Source organism: Cetorhinus maximus, chromosome 16 (assembly GCF_964194155.1).
Source record: "Cetorhinus maximus chromosome 16, sCetMax3.hap1.1, whole genome shotgun sequence".
In the NCBI taxonomy this organism is placed as follows: Eukaryota; Metazoa; Chordata; class Chondrichthyes; order Lamniformes; family Cetorhinidae; genus Cetorhinus; species Cetorhinus maximus.
In genome coordinates this window covers 72,554,093-72,574,999 of record NC_135894.1, presented here as the reverse complement: position 1 = coordinate 72,574,999, position 20,907 = coordinate 72,554,093, and the positions used below count along the sequence as shown (strand labels likewise).

General features: G+C 39.2%; 1 protein-coding gene across 2 annotated transcripts in view; it reads left to right on the top strand.

The window, feature by feature from the left end:
* The window catches only part of LOC144691693 (E3 ubiquitin-protein ligase DZIP3-like), a 133,487-nt gene extending 112,830 nt beyond the window's left edge, over window positions 1–20,657 (top strand). For both annotated transcript variants that reach the window (XM_078560047.1, XM_078560048.1), the window contains exons 21-25: window positions 949–1,056; window positions 2,582–2,712; window positions 13,314–13,413; window positions 14,436–14,531; window positions 20,235–20,657. In XM_078560047.1, coding sequence (XP_078416173.1) covers window positions 949–1,056; window positions 2,582–2,712; window positions 13,314–13,413; window positions 14,436–14,531; window positions 20,235–20,330 — 531 coding nt within the window. In that variant the 3' untranslated portion in view covers window positions 20,331–20,657. The remainder of the gene's footprint in view (window positions 1–948; window positions 1,057–2,581; window positions 2,713–13,313; window positions 13,414–14,435; window positions 14,532–20,234) is intronic.
* Window positions 20,658–20,907: the final 250 nt, after the last annotated feature.

The window sequence follows — 20,907 nt, the reverse complement described above, 5'->3', positions numbered from 1 at the left end:
CAAATAATTAGGAAAGCAAATGACACGTTAGTCTTTATTGCAAGGAAGTCGGAGTGTAAGAGTAAGGAATTATTGCAATTATGTAGGACTTCATTGAGACCACACCTGAAACACCCTAAATAGTTTTGGCCTCCTTACCTAAGGAACAATCTACTTGCCTTAGAGCGAGTGCACTGAAGGTTCACTAGATTGATTTCTTGGAATGAGAGGGTTGTCCTTTGAGAAGATATTGAGTAGAATGGGCCTATAGTCTGAAGTTTAAAAGAAAGGGATTGAAATGTATAAAATTCTTAGGCTTGACAGGGTAGATGCTCAGAGGCTAATTGTCTAGAACTATGACTTATTCTCAGGATAAGGGTTTGGCCATTTCAGACTGTTGAACAGAAATCTCTTCACTTGAGAGGTTTGCAAATCTTTGGAATTCTCTCTTCCTGAGGGCTGTGAGTGCTCCATCATTGAATATATTGAAGTGTGAGATTTATAGATGTTTAGACACTGAGGGAATCAAGGGATATGGGCATAAGGTGGAAAAGTGAAGTTGTGGTAGAAAATCCATGATCTTATTGAATGGCAGAGTAGGTTAAAGGGGCCATAAAGCCTACTCCTGCTTCTATCTCTTACATTCGTATGCATTGACAGTACCCAACCTATCGACTTAATAGACTTAGTCCAATCCCCTTCCAACCTAGCTTATTTTTATTCTTCCATCTCAGGAACAATAGAATTAATTCTGGTGTTCTTCTCACTAACATCATCTGGGATCAGTAGTTAATTCAATACAAACCAGGATCAGATTTAAAAGCCCCCTGGACTGTAAGACTAAGTACACACTAAACAGTGCTGATATTCACTCATGATAACCTAGAATTTGAAGCAAGTTAGTTTCCAAAGGCGAAAGTGATACTAAGCAGTGATTATTAACTGAATTTATTTTTCTTCGTTGTTTAGGCAAACTTCAACAAACATATCTATCTGATCAACAACGGAGCCAAACTTAGTTATCTTCCTGCGCTCAGCAATCCTGAACCTCCAACCCCGCTCGCTTTGCGCGTTCTGGTAAGTAGATTGTTTTCTCTGTGCAGTAGAATTTGGATAAGTGGATACTTATGTTCACTGCAGTTATATTGGAAACAAACTGAAAAGATACAAGTTCAAAAGTGGTGTTGGCAATATAAAGAACAGGAGAACATGAACAAATGAGACAGAAAGATATGTTGGAATTTCTATTTAGCGCTTAAGAAACAGAAGAAAACATAGTCGTACACCTTCAACATTTGTGTTAATATAATCTGGATTCACATTAAATCCATCCAAAGTTTCTCTTGAACCAATATAACTAAATATCTACATCCAGATTTTTTTCCCCATCATATTTGATTTGTTTTAAGGGAAACCTTAGGAATGTTAGTAATATAAAGAACTATTTTGGAATGTTCATTTTCCTTGTGGCCACATTTTTTGGAGAAATTTCTTTTAGCTCAAGTTAAAGATTTACCTGCACTTTCTAAATCAGAACCTCAAAAATTGGATATTGAGCCCTAACATAATTGATTTGATGGGTATAAATGTGTGTTTTAAGGTAGATAGCAATTTTGATTGGATAAAAAGAAACTGGTGAAAATGTAATGACTACATTTCAGATATAATATTTCATTATACTTGGAGAGCTCCACCATTACTTCAAAAGAAGGAAATGCCATTGGGTTTGGAAAGAACCCAAAAACAAAGTAATCAGAAAGAGTTTATTTCCATGCTGCTCCCCTTTCCTGAAGGTGGTCGTTCATGCTTGAGATATTGTTGTACGATGGCTAACAGCCCTTTGGTAATGTAGACAACTGGTGTCTTACTGATTAAATATTTGTCAGGCCATTGAAAGCTGGGGACTATCAGACACACGCACGCACCCTGCGTGCACACCCCACATAAACCTTTGACATTTTTCTTCTATTTTATCCACAGCAGTTGAGGCCCATTATAGTCACTATCCTAGCTGAGCGCAAGCATGGCATTAAAATTGGGACCTTTATGGCCTGTATAATTCGGTATCACACAGTTGGTGCACTTACCCAACAACTTGCAAGACACCCCATATTTACAATCTATTTCACTATTTAGATCTATTGACTTCCTTAGGTTCCATTTTGGTATCTCATTCAAGCAGTCATACTTTTTATGAAAGCATAGAGAGAGAGAGAGTAGTGAGAAGTGGAAACTATTTGACTATGAGAGACATTATATGCAATACCTAAACCTCACCTCACTAATGTGCATAACAACAGCACTTTCTATCAAGGGTAACAATCGGATCATTAACGCTGGCTGTCTTAGCTCCTCCCTAGGTCAGGGATGATATCAAATTTAGTACCCCCACTACTAGCCATTGCTGAGAACAGCTGAGGAGTATAGACCATGAATTAAACTTCATCTGTATGGCTCAGCTACAACACTGCCTTTATCAATTAGTATTCAAGAAGATCTTGAAACTTGTTAATAGGGAACCTGGAAAGAAAGTTTAATATTGAAAATATTCCACACCTACCTACAACTTTATCTGTGTGGTTTATTTAAATTCTGTTTGTAGAAATCTGGAAGGAAAACAAGCTCTCGGTATTTACCAGGGTCCCAGCATTCTCTACAAACGCATGCTGCAACCACAACTGCTGCAACCACAGCCACTGCAACATCCAGCCTGTTACAAGAGTATAGAAACAGGTAGGTATAAAACCAATTGCAAGTTTATTTGGTACTGATGTCTTAATGGAGTCAATCTCGTTACCATTGAACAATAATACTGATTATAGCATACGAGCATCTCCAGTAGGCCACTGATTTGAATAAATTGGAAATGGTACGCTGATTATCATCAACCTCCTACTGTTGAAATCTCACTTTCTTCCAGAATTGGATATCATCTGAAAAATGTGCTACTTGTTCCATTTTGACTTTCTTTCGTCTACAATGATATTTATATTGTTTCATCAGTTATCAGAACCCTAAACCAGATATGATTGAATGAAATCTACATAGCTGTCCTTAGTACTGGTAATTTCAAAACTATTCTGTAAATCATCACCTCCGAACTATGTCACGTAGGCTTCCCCAATGGCTAAGCAAGATTATCCAATAAGTCGTAATCCATGTAGATTCTAGGCTCCATTGCCATTATATATTGAGTTTGGAGATCTCAGTTTGGGTTAGAGATATTACAGTTGTCTTTATTGCTTCTGGATTAAGCTGTAGTAAACAGGTCAGGGATCCATTCATTATTGATAACCAATGATCCTTTCTAGAATTGTGTGCAGTAGTTAGGTACATAGCATTTGACTCCATTATGTTGCCTTCTGTGGTAAAATAGTCTCCCAACAGATGAGGCATTGGAAGGTACTCATGATGCAATAACCCAAGAAGTTAACAATTCTAGGGTGAAGGGGGAGAAAATTGGTGAAAAAAGAAAGGTTAAAATCTTTATCTGTTTCTAAACTGGCATGGAAAATAGAATCATTAGATTCAGCATTTTGTTTTCTTCCAATAGCAATAAATTTGATATAATGAATTCAATCATCATTAATTCAGTTATCATTACTTCCTCACTTCTTCCCTGAATTGTATATGGTAGGACAGCAACTAAATGATGCATGTGAAACTGTTTTCTTGCCTTCATTGTAACTGAGAAATCTGATTTCATATATCAAAATGTCAGTATTTTTTAAAACTGAGCATATGATATGATGAAATTATTTAAAATTTATTACATTTTTTATTTCACACTTTGACACCAACGTATCACATTATTTAGGAATGAGCCGTTAACAGTGAAAATTTAAGATGCACATACAAAAGTGGCAGACCTGTAAATCCATTGAAACAGTTCCATAACATCATGATGCAATTCAGCATCATGATCCCCTGTCACCTTGGAAAGTATTGTCATGAGAACATAAGCAGGCTGGGGGGACATGTGGCAGATGAAATTTAATGCAGAAAAGTGTGAAGTGACATGAAGTGAAATGATAGGTAGGGGGAACACCACCACCTGCAAGTTCCCCTCTAAGTCACACACCATCCTGACTTGGAACTATATCACCGTTCCATCACTGTCACTGGGTCAAAACCCTAGCAGCACTGTTAGTGTACCTACACCATGTGGACTGCAGCGGCTCAGGAAGGCAGCTCACCACCACCTCCTCAAGGGCATTAGGTATGGACAAGAAATACTGGCCTAGTTAACGACACCTACATCCCATGAACAATTTTTTTTTTAATTGGTAGGAAGAATGGGAAAGGCAATATAACTAAAGGGTACAATTCCAAAGTGGGTGCAGGAGCAGAGAGAACGAGGGGTATATTCACAAATTGAATATGGCAAGGCAAGTGGAGAGAGGTTAAAAAGGTTTATGGGATTCTGGACTTTATAAATAGAGGCATAGAATACAAAAGCAAGGAAGCTATGATAAACTTTTATAAACAATGGTTCGGCTTCAACTGGAGTATTGTGTCCAATTCTGGGCACTGCGCTTTAGGAAGGATGTAAAGGCTTTAGGGAGGGTTCAGAAAAGATTTACAGAAATGGTTCCAGAGATGAGAGACTTCAGTTACCTGGATGGATTGGAGAAGCTGGGGTTGTTCTCTTTAGGAAAGAGAAGGTTGAGGGGAGATTTGATAGAGTTGCTCAAGATTATGAGGAGTCTAGATAGAGAGAAATTATTCCCATTGGCAGCAGGGTTGAGAACCAGAGGATACAGATTTAAGATGATTGGCAAAAGAACCAAAGGCGACATGGGGAAAAACTTTACACAGGAAGCAGATCTGGAATGCACGCCCGAGAATGTGGTGGAGGCAGATTCACTTGTGGCTTTCAAAAGGAATTGGATTAACACCTGAAGAGGAAACATTTGCAAAGCTAAGGAGAAAGGGCAGGAGAGTAGGATTAGCTAAACTGCTGTTGCAGAGAGTTAGCACAGACTTGATGGGCCAAATAGTCTGCTTCAGTCCTGCAACAGTTCTAGGATTCTATACCTCCCAGCTAGTATGCATGTCCTTAAGTCCTCTATAATCCATCTAATTCAAATAGTCTATAAACATTGCCAGTCTAATCCCTTCATTATCCTAGATCTCAATCAAATCTCCACATGGTCTACAATTTTTTAAATTAAGAAGACCTAGCTCTCTAAGCTAGTTTGGTAACTAAGGATTTTTAAGCCTGTTATCGGTCTAGTAACTTCCCACTCAACCTTTTTTTCTGGTCTCTATGACACCTGTCACGTGAGGGAACCAAGGCCGGACACAGTATTCTAGATGGCATCTAATCATGGTTTTGTAAAGCAGTGGTGTAGTGCTTTATTTATTGGATTATCCCAACAATACATAATAATACTTTGTTTTTACTATGGTCTTGCAGCACCAACTTGTACCTCAAGAAGTTCATGTACTTAACACCTAGGATACTTTCTCACTCAAGTCTTAAACCTTGAACCTGGCACAACACATACATGCATAATATACTTGTATGTGTATTAAGTAGCATTTGCCAGACATGGGCCCATTCTTCCATTCTGTCTAGATCTTATTGTATTTTTTTTCCTCACCTATGGTTCTAATATCTAGCTAAATCTTTGTATAGCATGCAAACTTACAAACAGTTTTCCCCAATGCCTTGTACTAAATCATTAATAAAGATTGTAAAGATAGCATTTGAAATACTGATTCTTGCAGATACCCACTAGTAGCAGATCCTACACTGAACCACTGCCATTAATAACAATTTTCTGTCTTTGAAAATGGAGTTTGTATCCAACCTACAATCTGCCCAGCATTTCAACAGTATTCTACTGTATTTTGTAACCAAGTGTGTGATACCTTGTCAAAAAGTTTTTTTTAAATTCAGTTATATAGGGCTGAATCTTGCCTATGCCGGGTGGGCTGGATGAGAGCGGGCAGGGGCAGGCGCGGAGCCAGTTGCCACCCGCGATTGGCTGCACGCCGCCATTTTACGTGGGTGGGCCAATTAAGGCCCGTCCAGTATAACAAGCAGCCGGTACCGCTCAGTGCCACCTGTGCAGGCGGGGGAGGAGGGAGAGTCAGGGCCTGCGCTCTTTCGTACATGCACACGAAAGAGCACAGCGATCTCCCTGAGGCACAGAGCTACCTCGGAGATTAGTTGATAAGTTTTGTTATAAATAAAGTAAAAAATTATTTAAATATGTCCCCTTATGTGACAGTGTCACATGAGCTGGGACATGTTTGAGTGTGTAGCAAAATTTATTAAATTATTTTATAAAACCTTCAGGAAACCTCATCCTGCTCGTGGATGAGGTTTCCTGAAAAACACGATGGCCGCATGGGCTCTTCACCTGCCCGTCAACCTTAAGGTTGGACAGGCAGCGTTCTTAACAAGTTTAATTACTTTTTTAATGACCTTAATAGGCTGTTGACAGTTCGGCCAGCGTGCGCCCACCGAACGAAAGATCGAAATGACGTCAGGACGCACATCCGACGTCATCTCATGTCATTTTACACGTCAGCATATCGGGCCCGCCCCCACACGCCGACGGCAATATCCTGGCCATAACGTCAACCAGGCTACCTACCTTGTCCACAAACCTCGTAACGTCCTCAAAAAATTCAACCAATCTTCGAACAGTTTCTAGAAGTCATGTTGAGTTCTCTACTTTCTGTCAATATGGTCATATAGAGTATTTCTAATGATCCATTCAAGCAACTTCCCTACAACCATAGTTAAGCTAACCAGTCTGTAATTTCCTGGTTCTGCCTTATTACCCTTAATGGATATTGGCACCATATGTCCTTTCTCAGGACCATGGGAACAATCTCAGACTATTGTTAGCTGTTAAATATATGAGCAATTTGAACACAGCTCCCCTTGTTTGAGCACCTTTGTGTGAATATTATCATGACCAGCAGTCCAATCTGTTTTGAGACATTTATTTTATTCAAGACTACGCCCACATCTACTTTGACACTTTCAGTTTTAGAGTCACCTGTGGACTGCACTATTAGGAACTGAATATCATCCACTGGAGTGAAGACTGATACAAAGCAGTCATTTCAAATCTGTCTTATTCTGGAAATTCATCTTCACTTCCCCTGAGGAATCTCCCAAAAGCCTTGTGCAGTCATTATCGACCCTTTGACTTCTGACCAATATCCCCTAATAATATTACGTTGTTAATGGGCACTTTTTCAGTGCAAGGCACCTTTTACTTTTTTGCACAGGCATGGTATTTAACAATGATCAAGGCATGTGTGGTACCTTTCCAGGCTGCTGTGTAGCCATGCATGCAGGTACATTGATACTAATTTAGCTGAAAAGGATTTTACTGTTCCTACTACAGTCAAAAGAAAAAAAGACTTGCATTTATATAGCAATTTTCACGATCACTGGATGCCTCAGTTTTCAAGACCAATAAAGTACTTTTGAAGTATAGTCATTGTAATGTAGGAAACGTGGCAGTAAGCTCCTACAAAAAACAATGTGATAATGACCAAATAATCTGTTTTTGTGATGCTGTTGAGGAATAAATGTCGGCCAGGACAGCAGCGATAACTCCACTGCTCTTCTTTGAAATACTGCCCTGGGATCTTTTACTTCCACCTGATGGGGCCTCAGTTTAACATCTCATCCAAATGACAACAACTCCAACTGTGTAGCACTCCCTCAGCGCTGCACTGAATTGTGAGCCTTGATTTTGTGCTCAGGTCTTGGAACATAAGAACTAGGAGCAAGATTAGGCAAATCAGCCCCTCGAGCCTGCCCCGCCATTCAATACGATCATGGCTGATCTCATTTTGACCTCAACTCCAACTTCCCGCCCTCTCCCCATAACCTTTCAACCCGTTACTAATTAAAAATCTGTCTATCCCCTTCTTAAATTTATTCAGCAACCCGGCATCCGCTGCACTCTGAGGTAGTGAATTCCACAGATAAAGTGGGACTTGAACCCAGCACCTTGTTATACACATCTTCAGCAGTTAACTTTTAGCTGCTCTGATAGCAGATTTTGATGCCTTTACTGTTCTTCTGAAATGTATTTTATTTTAGCCAATAAGGGTACTGACTTGTCCTTGCACATGATCAGTTAACCACTTTGGTTTTGTTTTACCATTTACCCTTCTTTTACCTCTAGGGGCATGGATTCCTTTTGCATTTGATTGATCTTAAAATGTATTCCATTTTTCTACTGCGTTGATAATTTTCCCCATCAGTAAAATTACCCAGTTGACCTGAATCTGGTTACTGTCACCTTTACAAATTTAGTCCAGATCTGGAACTAGCATTACTTTTTTGTCAACTTCCATTGAATCTGATGATATTGTACTCACTATTGCTTAGCTATTTGATACTGTATCAGGGTTGCCACAAAGAACTAAATCAAGTACCTGATTATACCTAATTTCCTCTTCAACGCATCGTGTTAGGAAACACATGTTATCCACAAATCTGTCAGCTGCCCTGTCCTCAGTATTGCAAGGCCTGCCTATGGACCAACTAATCCCTAGGAAAATTAAAATCCCCCATTCTTCAGGCATTTCTGGATTTAAATGACTGCAAGTGTAGTGGCTTCTATTTTCTTTAGCCTTCACTATCCACCATATAAGAGACACAAAAGAGGATAAATCTATTCTTTGTTTCTGAATATGTCTGCAAGACAACAGTGAGTAAAGTTTAGGTAATATTGCTCTTGGAGGCATTAAGCATATCCCTGAAATAATCAAATACATTTCCTGGAGACAGATGCATAATAGTGTACAGGAGGAAATAAATGGGGTGTGTAAGAAAGGCACTGCAATAATTGTGAGTGAATAGTTTAATCTACGTGCAGATTGGGCGAATCAGATTGGCAAAGGTAGCCTGGAAAATGAATTCATAGAATGTATTTGGGACAATTTCTTAGAGCAGTACATTCCAAAGCCAACCAGGGAGCAGTCTATTCTAGATCTGATAATGTGCTTTGAGACAAGATTAATCAATAATCTCATAGTAAAGAGCCTCTCGGCTACAGCAATCAGAAAAAGATAGAATTTTGCGTTCAGTTTAAAGGTTAGAAGTGTGGGTCTAAGGCTAGTGTTTCTAAACCTAAATAAAGGTAATTATAGGGGTATGAAGGCAGAGTTGGCTAAAGTAAAGTGGGAATCTAAGGAAAAAGGTAAGACAGTAGAGATGTAGTGGCAGACTTTTAAGGAGATATTTAATAACTCTCAGCAAAGATTTATCCCAATAAGAAGGAAAGAGCCTTTAAGAAGGATGCATCACCATGGCTAAATAACGAAGTTAAGGATAGTATCAAGTTGAAAGAAACACTCTACAATTCTGCGAAAATTAGTGGCAGGACAGAAAATTGGATAAATTTGAAGAACCAGCAAAGAATGGTGGAAAAAAAATATAAAGAGGAAGAAAGTAGAGTATATGAGAAACCTAGCTAGAAATATAAAAATAGATAGCAAGAGTTTCTACAAGTACTTAAATAGGAAAATAGCAACTAAAGTGAGTGTTGATCCTCTAGATAGTTAGTGGGCAATTAATAAATGAAAACAAGGAAACGATGGAAGCGTTTAACAGGTATTTTGTATCTGTCTTCACTGTAGAAGACTTAGAAAACTTGCCAAAGATACTTGAAAATCAAGATGCTGAGAGGCTGTTTCCCCTTCTGGGAGAGTCTAGGACCAGAGGGCATAATCTCAGAGTAAGGGGTCACCCATTTAAGACAGAGATGAGGAGGAATTTCTTCTTTGAGGGCTGTTAACCTGTGGAATTCTTTACCACAGAGGGCTGTTGAGGCTGGGTTGTTAAGTATATTCAAGGTTGAGATAGACAGATTTTTTTTATATTTGTTGACGGGATATGGGCTTTGCTGGCTGGGGCAGCATTTATTGCCCATCCCTAGTTGCTCTTGAGAAGGTGGTGGTGAGCTGCCTTCTTGAGCCACCGCAGTCCATGTGGTGTAGGTACACCCACAGTGCTGTTAGGAAGGGAGTTCCAGGATTTTGACCCAGCGACAGTGAAGGAAATCAAGGACTATGGGGAAAGTGGAGTTGAGGATAATCAGATCGGCCATGATCTCATTGAATGGCGGAGCAGACTCAATGGGTCAAATGGCTTACTTCTGATCCTACGTCTTATGGTCTTATCAAGAGGTGAAATGGAGGGAGGAACTTAAAACAGCCACCTTCACCAAGGGAATTGTACTGGGAAAACTACGGGATCTAAAGACTGACAACTCCCCAGGACCTGATAACCTGCGCCTTAGGATCCTAAAAGGAATGGCGGCAGGGATTGTAGAGGCATTGCTTATAATCTTCCAAAATTCCTTAGATTCTGGAAGGGTCCCAGCAGATTGGAAAATAGTGAATGTAACACCATCATTCAAGAAAGGAGGGAGACAGAAAGCAGAAAGCTATAGGTCAGTTAGCCTAACATCTGTCTTTGAGAAATTGCTAGAATCCATTATTAAGGAGGTAACAGCAGGATACTTAAAGAATCATAATGGGATCAGGCAGAGCCAACATGGTTTTGTGAAAGGGAAATCGTGTTTATCTGATTTACCAGAGTTCTTTGAGGAAATAACAAACAAAGTGGATAAAGGGGAACCTGTAGAAATGCTGCACTTGGATTTCCAAAAGGCTTTTTATAATGTGCACAGCAAACGTTTCTACACAAAATAAGAGCACGTGGTGTAAGCGCTATAATAAAGATAAAGGACTGGTTAGCTAACAGGAAGAAGAGTAGGGATAAATGGGTCTTTATTGGGTTGACAAGCTGTAACTAGTGGACTGCCATAGGGATCAGTGCTGGGGCCTCACTATTTACAATCTATAACAATGACTTGGATGAAGGGCCCAAATGTAAGGTAGCTAAATTTGCTGATGACACCAAGATAGGTAGGAAAGTAAGTTGTCAAGAGGTAAATAATCTACAAAGGGATATACGTAGGTTAAATGAGTTGGCAAAAATTTGGCAGATGAGGTATAATGTGGGAAATAGTGAACTTGACCACATTGGCAGGAAGAATAGAAAAGCAGTACACTATTTAAACGGAGAGAGATTCCAGAAATCGGTGATACAGAGGGATCTGGGGTCCTGGTTCACGAATAACAAAAAGTTAGTAGGCAGATGCAGCAAGTGATTAGGAAGGCAAATGGAATGTTGGCGTATTGCAATGAGAATGGGATATAAAAGTAGAAGTTTTACTAAAGCTGTACAGTGCCTTGGTGAGACCAAGAAGCACTTGTGTACAGTTTTGGCCTCCTTATTTGAAAAAGGATATAATTACATTTGAAGCAGTTCAGAAAGCGTTCACTTACCTCATTGCTGGGATGAAGGAGTAATCTTATGAAGAAAGATTGAACAGATTCGGCCTTTATCTATTTGAGTTTGGAAGGAATAAGCGGTGATCTTATTGAAACATATAAGATCCTGAGGGGACTTGATAGGGTGGATACCAGGAAGATGTTTCCTCTTCTGGGGGAGTCTAGAACTAGAGGACACTGTTTAAAGTAAGAGGTTTCCCTTTTAAGATGGAGATGAGAATTTTTTTTTCTGAGGGTCGTTAAACTGTGGAATTCTCTTCCTCAGAGGACAGTGGGGGCTGGGTCAGTGAATTTATTTAAGGCTGAGTTAAATAATATTTTGATAATCAAAGGGTATGATGGGCAGACAGCAGAGTGGAGTTGAGATCACAATCATATTGGCTGTGATCTTATCGAATGGTGGAGCAGGCTCAGAAGGCCGAATGGCCTACTCCTACTCCTAAGTTCTATGTTTCTATGACTCAGCACTAATTTTTCAACTCTCAGGTCTCAGTTCAAGTTCAACAATTGGTATGAGTCACGTTTCTCTGTCAGCTGTGGTCATTTGGTAGTACAGAACTTGACTATTGCTGAAAAAAAGAGACTCATCGAAGCTTTTCAACTTGCACTCATCAGCACACTTCACAGGAATACCAAATAAGGGGAAAACAACAATTTATACTGTATAAGAAGAGCGTGCTGATTGGTTGGCAAGTGGACTTGGAATATAACTAGAGTCTCACAGAGTATAAATTGTTTTCCCCTATATTGGTATTGTTATGAAGTATCCTGATGAGTGCAAGATGAAAAGCTTTGACATGTCTCTTTTTTTTTCAGCAATACTCAAGTTCCAAAGTGGAATGAATTTAGACAGTCCTTCCTAGTTTTTAGCTTGTTTAACTTCACAACCTAACTTGGTAGTAAATTAATAGCAAAGGCTATAATGATGCATGGTATGGGAAGGGAAAATTATTACTTTAATCTGGTAGGAGCTTTGATATTTAAATTAGATTCCATGGTCTGGAAATGTGGCTGTGTAATCTTTTGTGGTGGGGGCATAAACGGCTTTCAAAGTCTCCACTGTGGTGATCAGAAAGGATAAGCTCTTAACGAATTGGAAATGTGCGTCTGCCATATTATTAAAGGCCAAAAAATCAGCATGCAGTGCACATGCCTGAAATAGGCATTAGGCCCTTTATGTTTGCAAATAAGAGGCCTACCGCTTACTAGTTTTGAGGCTAGCTTTGCAAGATTGGTTTGCCCTGAGGCAGTTGGTGCCAGCTGCACTCAGAAAAGCCAGGTCTATCAGCAGACAGCAGGCAGTCCTTAATGGGACCGTCCATCAGGTGACAACCAATAAGGGATGGTTCTATAATATAGAGATAAAAACAAAAAGCTAAAAGCTACTGCGGATGCTGGAAATCCAAAACAAAAACAGAATTACCTGGAAAAACTCAGCAGGTCTGGCAGCATCGGTGGAGAAGAAAACAGTTGACGTTTCGAGTCCTCATGACCCGTTCTGCCGAAGGGTCATGAGGACTCGAAACGTCAACTGTTTTCTTCTCCACCGATGCTGCCAGACCTGCTGAGTTTTTCCAGGTAATTCTGTTTTTGTTTTGGTTTTATAATATACTTAGCTGAAGGAGTGCTCAATCTGACACCAAGCTCAAAGAACGTGGGCTGCTGCCGGCCACTGTGTCCTGCCCTGCCTTCCACCCAATCTCCACAGCTACCGCTGTCTATCCTCTGTAATTGCTCACCACCTTGATTGTCCCCCCTTCATCCCTTATCTGCAGACTGCTGCTGATCTTGCCTCTGCTCAATCTTCAGTCCCGCTTCATCTGCAAACCGCCAGTTGCTGTCCGCAGCTTGCAGGCTCAATGGTAATAATGCCCGTGGGCCAATATCGGGTGTACATTGGAATGATTACCTGCATAAAATGGGCATATCTTGAATTGCTGGACCATTGTTGAATAGCATTGTATAATTGCATGTCACTTTTCTTACAGATCGGAATTAAGCAGTTTTGTTGATCAAGGTCAAATTGAGCAGGAATTGTGGATAGGAATTGAAAATCAAAAAGCCTCTAAGCAATTTGTGCAGCAGCAGGTATAAAATGAAATCAGATATTGATTGTATTTCTATAATATCGTTACAGAAATAACTGATGTACAATTCATTGTATTCTAATTAGGTGACTAACTGATATTTGATTGTTTTAAATGCACTTCTTTGGAGCAGGCAATCAACATGTTTAAAAATAATTTTTAAAATGAGTAGGGTCTTCAGGGTGAAGACTTGGGTAAGTGCAATTCAGTGTGGTGCTGCCTCTTACGCTACTAAGGACATTAGTCTGCACTAATTTAAGCTGATCTCTGGGGACAGCAGCAAGGGACTGCACTTGGTCTCAGAGTCCCTGGTAGGGGAGAGGAAAATCAGCCTCAATCCCTGCTGCTGATTATCGTCCAATGATCCAAGTTCAAAAACGTACATGTTCACAGCAGGTGAGGATGGTATTCGGTTTCCCTAATGGTAAAATAGTCTTACAGCACTTTTTGGATTGTGTGGGTAGAAGTTTATTTTGTATGGTGGTGCCAGGTGGGTGGGATTGCATTTTCTGCCTGTTATGTGAACTGCACGATATTCAGTTTCATCTACTTTAATAGAACTGGGCATCTGGCAGGACGTGTAGTGGGCAGGCCATGCATGTACCATCCAGTTTGCTCCAACACCCAAGATTAATTTCTACCCAATATGTGAATAATGGCCACTTTGGCAGATTACTGGAGAACTGTATGTCTCTGATGAGTTGTCCTACAGAATGAGGACTGCCTTCAGAAAAGATGGGGAGTAAAATAAGGGAGAACTGCAAGAGGAAAGAAGAATGGCAGAATTTAAATCATTGCCCTTGATTACTTCACACAACATGTCTGAATAACATCCCTAATAATTAAACAAATTCCATCCCTGACTTCAAGGACATCAGAAATATCTTAAGTATGTTACAAAGCAATCCTGGTCCGGATCTAGAATTAAAATTTGAAGTGCTCGTAGCCTGAATTTCTAAATATGTTAAAGCCAAAGATTCATAACATTATGATCCATTGTAATTTTATGCTTTTGTACTCAAGAGTATTGAAGAAGACCCTTGCGTCATTTGCCATGAGGAACTAGTTCCCCCAAAGGATTGCTATGAGCTGGAATGTAAACATGTTTTCCACAAAAAGGTAGGTATGCATTTATAGCAGTTTCTCTAATGTGCAGTTGTTCTGATCTTTTTGTTGAGTACTGATTGTTATCTAGACTTCCAATAACTTATATCACAGTTCTATAAGTAAAAGAGCATGTTTATTTAATTTATACTTATCTCAAAAATTCAAAGGCTGAAATAACCACCTCCTCCAAGACATTCATCCGAGACCGGGTACTAATATTGTTTGTTGTTGGTATAAGTCCATGAATTTCCCATTGTTCCACCTCAGATCATATCACAAACAACATAATGGGAAATTACTAGTGTTGCTACTCATATAGGTAACAGTTCAGCCTGCTGGATGATTATTCAGTATATCATGCACAACTGGGAGATCTAGAATTGTTTTAGTGTCTGTTTGTAGACAGGTATGTTTTCATAGTTTCTCTCCCACTGTCATAAAATTGATAGTATTACATGCATAAACTTTTTAATTTGAATTCATTGAAGTTAGAAATTTTATACACCCTGTCAAATTTGTTGCAATTTTGATTGCATTACATGTTTAAAATGTATTGTTTACTCTATAACTAAACAACTGCAGAATACTCTGAGAAGGACTTTGAAATCTACCTCCAACCTTTATAAAACATTTGCTTTTCAACCGATCTACATTGCTTAAGTATCACACAATGAGCACTACCCAACTGAGCATTATGCACAATGTCAGGTCTCTTAATTCTTATGTTCACCAAACTATTGGCTTGTGCACACCTCAGCTAATTAAGAAATAATGTTGTTGGTTAAATATCTGTGGTTTAAAAATAAACCTTAAAATTTAAAAAGTGATTTTTTTTTTCTTTATTCTTTCATGGGATGTGAGTGTCACTGGCAAGGTCATTCTTCATTTGTTGCCCACCCCTGTTTGCCCCTGAACTGAGTGGCTTGTTAGGCCATTTCAGAGGACAATTAAGAGTCAACCACATTGCTGTGGTATGGAGTCACATGTAGGCCAGAAGAGGTAAGGAAGGCAGATTTCCTTCCCTAAAGGATATTAATGATGGGTTTTTGCAACAATCTATGTCATGGGAGACTAGCTTCATATTCCAAATTTATTAATTGAATTTAAATTCCACCAGCTGCCATGATGGGATTTGAACCCATGTCCCCAGAGCATTAGCCTGGGCCTCTGGATTATTAGTCCAGTGACATTACCACTACACCACTATCTCCTGCCTTGATGGGGGTAATTATTCTTCAACTGGGAAAATAAGGAATCCAATTTAAAAAGTTAATCTTTGATTAAAACCAAAAGCTACACCAGCACAAATGTAAAATCCTAATCTATTGTGCATAACACCATGGTAACTTTTTTCTGAGCTAACTTTATCATCTTGAAATCTGCTATCTCCATCAGTGCATCATTCAAGCATAGTTCAAACTTTATATCAAAGGCAGATTGTACTCTCCAAAAAGTTCAATAATCTATGGCACTTTTATTTTTCTGCTTGGGTACTTACTTTCCCTGGACATTAGTTCTGAACACTAGGAGCAGAGGGCCCTTCGATCAAATTAGGTCCCCATTAAGAGATATAAATGTTCTATGGCCAGGATTAAAAGTTTGCCCAATTAGATCACAAATGTTTCTGTTACTGAATTTTGAGCAATATAAGTCTTGCATGATGGGAGTCAAAGTCACTTAGGTGAAGCATGAAAATTAAAGGCAAAGAAGGTATTGCTTCAGATCACTATTAGATCATTATATCTAGTGTATATGAGCAGATATTGGACGGGAGTACATTTGGACTTAGCTATAATCCATTGTCTTTTGACTTTTGCTATCCAGTCACACAACTGGAAAATGACCACTTTACCAAAATCCATACAACTCAGCCAGCATCTTCAGCAGCCATGTGCAGGAGGGGTGGAGGGGTGGAAGGGGCTGGCGATTTCAAAAATAAAATGTAGTGACAAGAAACAGAGACTAATGGTTAATGGATATTTTTCAGACTAGAGGAAAGTTTGTAGTGGAGTTCCCCAGGGCTCGGTGTTGGGACCCTTGCTCTTCCTGATAGATATTATTGATCTCAACCTTGCTGTACAGGGCACAATTTTAAAATTTGCAGATGATATGATTGTGAACTGTGAGGAGGACAATGTAGAACCTAAAATAAAATAAAATCATATAAAGGGTACATTTCTAAAGAGGGTGCAGAAGCAGAGGGACCTAGTGTATAAGTACATAAATCATTGAAGGTGGCAGGACAGGTTGCGAGCACAGTTAATGAAGCATACAGCATCCTAGGCTTTATTAATAGGAGCATAAAGTTTAAAAGCAAGCAAGTTATGTTAAACTTGTATAGAACGCTGGTTCAGCCTCAGCTGGAGCATTGCGTCCAGTTCTGGATGTTACATTTTAGGAAAGATGTAAAGGCATTGGAGAGGGTGCAGAAAAGTTTGCACGAAAATGGTGCCAGGGATGAGGAATCTCAGTTAGGTAGATTGGAGAAGTTGGGACTGTTTTCTTGGAGAAGAGAAGGCTGAGAGGAGATTTGCTAGGGGAATTCAAATTCATGAGGGGTCTGAACAGAGCAGTTAGGGAAAAACTGTTCCATTGATGGAAAGATCAAGAACAAGAGGGCAGAGATCTAAGGTAATTGACAAAAGAAGCAATGGCAACATCATGAGAAACTTTTTCACGCAGCAAGTGGTTAGCATCTGGAATACACTGCCTGAGAGTGTGGTGAAGGCAGGTTCAAGATGAATGTGCAGGGGAGAAGGCCGGGCAATGTCCCTAGGTAAATTGCTCATACGGAGAGCCAGTGCAGACACGATAGGCCAAACAATTCTATGATTCTGTAATATAAACCGCACTAATTGATTTGCAAAGGTGGCTCAGGTGTTCAAATAACTCAGTTATTTTATTTTTCTTTATTCTTTCATGGGATGTGGGTTTCGCTGCATTTGTCAGCCTTCACCAGCATTTGTTGCCAATCCCTAACTTCCCTTTAACTGACCTTTCAGAGGTTAAGAGTCTGGAGTCAGGGGTTTCCTTCCCTAAAGGATATTAGTGAACCAAATGGGTTTTTACAACAATCGATGATAGTTTCATAGCCAGCATTACTGAGACTAGCTTTATTATCCAGATTTATTAACTGAATTCAAATTCCACCAGCTGTGGCGGGATTTGAACCCATTAGCCTGGGTCTTTGGATTGTTAGTCCGTTGACATTACCATTACGCCACTGTCTCCCCCCCCCCCACCTCCCCCTCCCCATATATCTATAAATACAGATATATCTATGGACATTTTAAAAGTTAATTCAAATAAAATTAGCATTGGCCAACATTCTCCAAAAAGTTCTGACTGCACCTCTACCTCGAGTATAATCCTTATTAAACATAAATCATCCAATCAGCATGAGAGACATTTAATTTTCCTGCGCACTTACAATAAATTAATATTTCTAGCATCCGCAGTATTTTGCTTTTAAATTAATATTTATTGCTTGATTATATTTTGATACCATCAGTCCCACTTAATTTTTTTTAATATTCATGTGGGTATCGCTGACTAGGCCAGCATTTATTGACCATCCCTAATTGCCCTTGAGAAGGTGGTGGTGAGCTGCCGCCTTGACCTGCTGCAGTCCACATGGTGTAGGTATACCCACAATGCTGTTAAGAAGGGAGTTCCAAGATTTTTCCCCAGCAACAATGAAGGAATGGTGATATAGTTCCAAGTCAGGATGGTGTGCAGGTTGGAGGGGAACTTCCAGGTGATGGTGTTCCGATGTGTCTGCTGCCCTTCTCCTTCTAGATGGTAGTGATTGTGGGTTTGGAAGGTGCTGCCTGAGGAGTCTTGGTGAGTTCCTGCATTGCATCTTGTAGATGGTACACACTGCTGCTACTGTGTGCCAGTGATGGAGGGAGTGGATGTTTGCAGATGGGGTGCCAATCAAGTGGACAGCTTTGTCCTGGATGGTGTTGAGTGCTTCGTGAGTGTTGTTGGAGCTGTACTCATCCAGACAAGTGGAGGGTATTCCATCACACTCCTGACTTGTGCCTTGTAGATCATGGACAGGCTTTGGGGAGTCAGAGTTACTCACTGCAGGATTCCTAACCTCTGTCCTGCTATTCTAGCCTCAGTATTTACATGGCTAGTTCCAGTTCAGTTTCTGATCAATGGTAACCCCCGGATGTCACACTTAAGAGTTGTCATATTGTTGCAAAAAAGAGAAAAACAGCCATTTCATACTGGTTTTCTTGACTTGGAGCCAGGCTACAAATTTCCCTAAACACACAACAATGAAACTATAATTGATCATAGACTGTGTTTACAGTAAGTACACTTCATGGCTTTAAAAGGACAAGCCAGGTAAACAGAACTACATCCTTGCAGCAGAATAATATATTGTGCAGTAAATAGTAAAATTTCTAGTTGCCAGCAGCAACAGGAACTCAACAGATTTGATGTGCGTGCACAATCGCACATCTATAAATGATGTTTGTTATATCTGTAACTTTTGATCTTCTCAGAAGCTGACTAAAGTTTCAAAATGGGTCCATCAGTCCTCATGTTTTAGCTAGCAGTGGACCTGAATGCATTCATCTTTATTGCTGAATTACACTCACCGGAATCCATGCCTGATGAAGAGAGAAAAAACTGTGTTTGGCTGCTTAAAAATATCATAAGGACTACAATAAAAGAACTGCCAAACATAAATTCCTATCTGGAAAGCTACGTTCATGGTTTCATATTAGAAGCAAAACAGAAGTTTCTTCTGCTTCTATGATATACAATATTTCAGGCATCTGCACATGTACAACCTTGGTGCTCTGAAAAGTACTGCAATTCCAGTTGGCTACTTCAGCTCATTTATTAAAAATGGTCATTTTATTTCCCAGCCCCCTGCCCAGAATCACTTGGCTGCACTCGAGGGCTATTCCCATGAGTAATGCTGCGAGAGAATCCCTAGTAAGAAAAATAAGATTGAAACACACAATTACATGCCCACAGCATTTTTATATGCTTTTAAATTAGAAATTATTTTTAATACAATATACTTTTATTGATGATATGAAGATTGGTTTTATGCAATGTGAATTAGGCCTAGAAACCTTTTCAAATGATCAGCACAGCAAACTCGAGCAATTCAGAATTAAAAAATTAATTCCTTTTGTACGCACAGAAGAGATGTTAATGCTGACACATAGTAAATAAATGAATATTGTTATATTGGCATAATGTTGTGAATGAGCAGTCCATAAATTAAAACTGGAGAGGAGGCAGAAGTATTTGTGCCATCATATATCTTTTTAAAAATTTGGAAAACAATGTATATCATTTTTATATGTTTGGAAGTTTTATGGTATGAATTTAATTTTAGAAGTGCTGAAAAGTTCAGTCAAAACCTAGGACTTTAAAGATTGCTGCTATGTCACAGATGTTTATTTCTGGACAAGTTATGTAAGCAGCGGTGCTGGTAGCCAGTTTGCTCAGATAAGATAACTCTTCCACAATGCAGAACAGTTAAAGAAATCATCCCACTGTAACTCAAAGATGCACTACCTAATTTACTACAATGACAGACATCAAAGCATATGATCCTATCATTTGTTTTAAATTGTACATTTTTCTCTATCATCTAGCAATGTAATTGTAATATAGATATTTTTCTGTCCTGCCATCTAACATTAGTCTCTAATATCTGAACTACTATATTTTTCTTTCCAGTGTATTGATTACTGGCTGAAAGAACAAAGCACATGTCCTATTTGCCGGATTCTTGTACTAAAGCCAGAGGACTATCCACAGCTTTCAAAAAAATAAGGTTCTTTCTTTTAGTACTGTTAGACATTGGACTTTCAAGCAAGAATATAAATATTGAATTATGAAAAGTGCCTATATTTAATATAAACAAACGGAATAATATTTAAATACTGATTGTACAAAACCTCATGGTTTGAAATATTTTGGTGACCACTGTCCATGATGTTCTCTTTGACTGCAGTTAACCCTTATAACTTCAGTATCTTTAAAGTTTTGACATGCATATATATTTTCATGTAATTGCTGTAAAAGTTATTTTATTCAGTTTCTAATGCCGAATGTTTCAGTGTTGGAATCAGGAGTGTAAATAAATATTTTTGATTTGCATTATTCCCTGGTGTAACTTACTGTAGAAGATAAAAAAACATGAAATAGAACTTTATTTTCTTTTACAAAACATCAGTCTCTTTTACACTACAGCTTCACAGTATATGGTCATGCATACTGTCTCCCTCTGACATCCAGACACTTTCAGCAGGGATCACAGGTTAGCATTCAGGAGCCAGAACTCTTACCAGATTTGTTTTTTCTTCCTCTATGTAACTTGAGATTTGAATGTGGGACCTGTCTATCTCAG